This window comes from Numenius arquata, chromosome 19, assembly GCF_964106895.1.
Source record: "Numenius arquata chromosome 19, bNumArq3.hap1.1, whole genome shotgun sequence".
NCBI lineage: Eukaryota > Metazoa > Chordata > Aves > Charadriiformes > Scolopacidae > Numenius > Numenius arquata.
In genome coordinates, this window is record NC_133594.1 from 1070838 (window position 1) to 1075477 (window position 4640).

General features: G+C 67.1%; 1 protein-coding gene across 1 annotated transcript; it reads left to right on the forward strand.

The window, feature by feature from the left end:
• LOC141473776 (T-cell activation Rho GTPase-activating protein-like) lies at positions 1-3906 on the forward strand. The gene is made up of 9 exons (XM_074161384.1): positions 1-32; positions 123-242; positions 2020-2134; positions 2331-2492; positions 2577-2686; positions 2857-3052; positions 3287-3404; positions 3698-3759; positions 3892-3906. The coding sequence occupies exons 1-9, from the start codon at positions 1-3 to the stop codon at positions 3904-3906; spliced, it is 930 nt and encodes a 309-aa protein (XP_074017485.1).
• Positions 3907-4640: the final 734 nt, after the last annotated feature.

The window sequence follows — 4640 nt, forward strand, 5'->3', positions numbered from 1 at the left end:
ATGGGCCAGGCCAACTGCTGCTGTGGCTCCAGGTGGGCTCCCCCTGCAAGTCGGGGAGAGGCGGGCACGGCCGGGCCCCGCGCCAGCGGCCTTTCTCATGCCCGCCGCTCTCTGCTGCGCAGGGAGGCTCTCGCCGAGGCCGAGGCGGTGCTGAGCGCGGACGTGCGGCTGAGCCGGGGCCGCAAGAGGAGCGAGAGGCGCCTTCTCCTCCTCCAGGAGGAACTGGTCATCGCCAAGTTGCTGTAAGACCCTGCCAGCCCAGCTGCCTTGCCTTCCCTCTCCTTTCCCCCAGCCCTGGCCCCGGCACCTCGGTGCTGGATGCCCCAGGCTCCCTGCCAAGGGCAGGTGGGGGACAGGGCTCTGCCCGCGGGAACCCCGAGGAGGCCACCTCCAGCTCACGTCCTGCCTCTCCCCTGGGCAGACATGGCACCACCCTGCGCCCACAGCTCCGCCTGGCCCTGGACCAGCTGTGGGTGCTGAGCGGCGGGAAGGAGGCGGCGGCGGAGGAGCAGGAGGAGGATGAAGGCGGCAGCCATGGGGACGGCACCGCCCTCATCTTGGCCTGGCCCACCGGCTCCTGCGTGGCCAGTTTCGGGTGAGCGGTGGTGCCACGTCCCGTGGGCGGGCAGGAGAGGTTCCCCAGCATGCCCACGCCGTGCTGGGAATGGAACGGCCTCTGCCCTGCCTGCAGAGCCTGGCCAGGGAGCGGGCAGCACGCCGGCGGGGAGGGATGGGGCGTTTCGGGGTCCTGCACCCCCAGCTCAGCCTTTGGGGAGCCCAGAGCAAAGAGAAACGCTCTTCCTCCTCTCTTTCTGCAGGGACCGGGCACTCAAGGAGCTGTGGGTGGGCACCCTGCTGGGGTAAGCCGGGGGGATGCGCAGCCGGCCGGGGGAACACAGCTCCCAGCTGGGGAGAGGTGCCCGGCGCCTGCGGGCAGAGCTGCCTGACAGGAGAGCAGAGGCGGGCTGGGGCTCAGCCAGCTCTCTCCCTCTCCCTGCCCGGCGCACAGCACACCCGAAGGAGCCAAGAGAGCCCGAGTGACCCGCCTGCCATCGCTCAAGCTGCTGGAGAAGGAGCTGAGCCGCCGCCGTGCCGTGAGTGTCTCTCTGGGCAGGGCTCTGTCCCCGAGCAGCGCTCCTGCAGCCCAGCAGCAGAGGCATCGCTGCTCACCTTCTTCCACCCCTTCTCTCTTGCCCAGTGGAGGACGTTGAGCGCCAGGAGCCTGGAGAGGCTGTTGGAGGGCCAGGCAGAGGTGAGCGTGGCTGCCTTTCAGCCGCCCTGGGCTGTGCCGGGCTGCCAGGGACGTGCGGCGAGTGGGGTGAGCTTGTGCGGGAAGGAGGGAGGGGGTCCCGCGGTGCCACTCGGGGAGCGGAGAGGGTTGGGGAGCCCCCAGGAACGGCGCCGTGTCCTGGCTGTCGGCGCTGGGAGGTGACCAGCCACCTGGGGCAGGGGGTCCCAGCTCTGCCACGCTGGGGCTGCTGGTGCCGGGTGGCAGCTGGCCGGTGGCCCTTTCTGCTGCGGGGCCGCTCTCTAAGCGCAGCCCGGTTCTTGCAGGCTGATCCCAAGCAAGGGCCTCCCACGGTGGCGTCTGGCGAGGGACGGGCACTTTGCCGCTCAGCGGGTGAGTTGTGGAAAGAAAGGCAAGCTCCTGGCAGCGGCGGAGCCGTGCTGACTTGTCCCTTGAGTGTCGCCATGCAGGTTGGGCAGCCCAAGGGAGGAGGTCAGCTGGAGGAGCAAGGAGCCCCGCTGGGCAGCGGCCGCTGGACGTGGTTGTGCGGGGACAGGCAGCCTCTGCTGCTGCCCACAGCTTGGAGGAGGGCAGGGCGAGGGCTGGGCCAGGCTGTCCCGCTGGCACGCCGGCTCTGCGGAGCAGGGCAGGCTGCGGGAGCGCTGGCCCGGCGCTCTCCCTTGAGGGGCTCTTGCTCTCTTTTCCTTTGCAGCAGGAGGGAGCGGCAGCAGCAGGAGCAGGAGCAGGATTTGGAGGTGGGGGCTGCCCTGGCCCTTTGCTCTGCGGCGCAGCCCGGCTGCTGCCCAGGCGCCAGGGCAGGCGGGCTCCGGCTGCAGCAGGAGGCTCTTTGGCCAGCCCCTGGCAGCCCTCTGTGGGGAGGACGCCACGCTGCCCCAGCCCATCCAGGTAAGGCGGCCCGGAGAGGGGTCCCCAGCCCTCCCGCTGCTCCTGCGGAGGGGCGGTGGGCGAGCCCAGGAGCTGCGGGCTCGGGGCATTGGGCTCTGCAGCCAAGACAAGGAGGCAGGTGTGGGGCAGTGCTGTGGCCACGGCTGTGGCAAGGCAGCTCCTCAGCCCCGCCACTCTCCTCCGGCCTCTCCTGCAGGAGCTGCTGGCTGTGCTGCAGCGGGAAGGGCCGGCCACGGAGGGCATATTCCGCAGAGCTGCCAGCGGGACATCGCTTCGGCAGCTGCGGGAGGCCCTGGACCGCGGCGCAGAGGTGGAGCTGGGAAGCCAGCCTGCGCTGCTGCTGGCCGTCCTCTTGAAGGTGAGCGCTTGGGAGCTGAAGCTGGAGGAGCTCCTGGCTGGCCTGGAGTCTCCAAAGGCTCAGCTGGAGCCCTTGGCCGGGCAGGACTTCCTCCGCAGCATCCCCGACAAGCTCCTGGGGAGCCACCTCTACGAGGAGTGGACGGCAGCCCTGGAGAAGAGCAGCAGGGAGGAGAAGGTGGAAGAGCTGAAGGCGTAAGTGTGGGCAGCAGCCTGCCTGTTGAGCAGGAGCCCTGAGCGTTGGCTGAGAGCCCCGGGCAAGCTGCGCAACACGGCCGCTGGCTCCCGCCTGCCGTGGGCAAGCCTGGGGAGGGAGGGCTGTGGGCAACGTCCGCTTTAGGAAGGCGGTCTTCCCCTTCCTGCAGGGTGGCCCACAAGTTGCCTGCAGCCAATCTGGTCCTGCTGAAGCGGCTGCTGTGCCTCCTGCGGCACATCGGGCATAACGCAGCCACCAGCAGGATGAGCTGCAGCAACTTGGCCATCTGCGTTGGGCCCAACCTGCTGAGCCCACCCGAGGAGGACCTGCTCCCGCTGGAGGCCATGCTGGAGGTGATGCAGAAGGTAGGCTGTAGCCACCAGCCGCCTGCAGCCTTCCCGGCCCAGGCGAGCCGGGCTGCTCTTCCCGAGCTCCCTGGCTGCCTCCTCTCTGGAGCAAGTGCTGCTGGGGGGGCTGCCGGCAAGAGCAGCCCCACAGCCACAGCCGCCCCCTCAGCAGAGGGCAGGCTGCGGAGGGGAAGAGCCTGCTTGGCCCCTTCTCGGGCAGCAGGCTTGAGAGCCGGGCTTTGATGTGGGCAGGTGAAGGTGCTGGTGGAGTTCCTGCTGGAGAACGCCGGGGAAATCTTTGGCGAGGAGACGGCCGGCCTTTCCCCTCCAGCAGCCGAGGAGTCACCAGCCCCCGCGGAGAGATGCAGAGGTAAGAGGAGGGACTGAGGCTGGCTGTTCACGGGCTGGGGATGCCAGAGACCTCCGCATCCTTTCTGGCAGGGCTGGGCACCAAGTGGGGTCCTCTCAGCCCCTCTCAGCCTGTCTCCTGGCCTCTGCTTGGTCTCTGGGAGCTCTGCAAGAGGAGCCGAAGGCTGCAGACGGGGCTCGGGGGGCTGAAAACTCCACTGGGGCAGGGCTTCGGGTGGCTTTTGCTTGAGCGGCTTTTTCCTTCCAAGAAGCCACTGTGCTGCACGTGCTCTTTCTTCCTCACTCTGCCTTTAGAAGAGCCAAACGTCCCCGACGAAGCTGGGGGAGATGCGGTGGTGCAGTCTGGAACGGCAGAGGTAGGTCAGGGCCCCAGCACGGGGAGAGCGCGTCTGGTGGAGGAGGGGAGTTGCTGATGAGGCCAAGGCGCTGCTGTGCCTCTGCCTGGCAGGAGAGCTGGTATGTGTCTGGGGTGTTCCCCCACTCCCCAGGATGATCCCTGGTGAGGGGAACTCCAAAGGTTGTTCCTCCGAAGCACCAGGCACTTGCTTAATCCCCCACAACGTGTATAAAACGCCCACAAAAAGGCAGAGGGGAGCAGCTGTCACCTTCGGAGTGGTCTGGGTCAGGTCCTCTTTCACAAGAGCTTCCTCAAGTCTCTTTTTGGAGGGGTGGGGGCAGTGTGAGCAATGTGGCTGAGCCAAAGCAGCCAAAGGGATCTCCTCTGGAGAGCTAAGGCAGCCATTTGGCAAACAGTCGCCCACCACTCCAGGCCCTCTCTTGCCACCGGCCAACCCCAACATCTCTCTTGTAGGCACCTCCGGCTTCGCCTCCAACCACCCCCGAGAGCGCGGCAGGATCCCCGGGGAGCCCAGAGGAAGTGGGGAGGCTTGCCGAAGGAAGAAGGTAAAACGAGCTGCCTTTTGCTTAAAATCGGAACTGATGGGGTGGGATTGCAGCTTCCCCGAACTAATGGCCCTGTGGGATGGAAAGGTTTGCAGGCTCCACCCAGGACACGGAAAAGAGAAGACAACGGAAGAGGAAACAGACCTGGGAAGAGGAGACTGAAAGCCCCGTGGCAACAAAGAAGAGGAGGAAGAGAGGAAAAGCCTCTGCGGATGGAGCCAGGAGAAGATGCCGGTAGGTGCAGAAGGTCGGCAAGGCCAGGTGTGTACCAGGCTCTGCTGCCCACCTTTCCCAACTGGGAACACTGCTCTTAGTGGGTCCCGCTGGCTGTCAG

Excerpts from the sequence above, each read along its gene's own strand:
- LOC141473776 (XM_074161384.1), top strand. The coding sequence starts at position 1 with ATGGGCCAGGCCAACTGCTGCTGTGGCTCCAG. Across the intron at positions 2,135-2,330 it reads CGCTGCCCCAGCCCATCCAG|GAGCTGCTGGCTGTGCTGCA; the intron begins GTAAGGCGGCCC and ends CCTCTCCTGCAG. Across the intron at positions 2,493-2,576 it reads TGCTGGCCGTCCTCTTGAAG|GACTTCCTCCGCAGCATCCC; the intron begins GTGAGCGCTTGG and ends TTGGCCGGGCAG.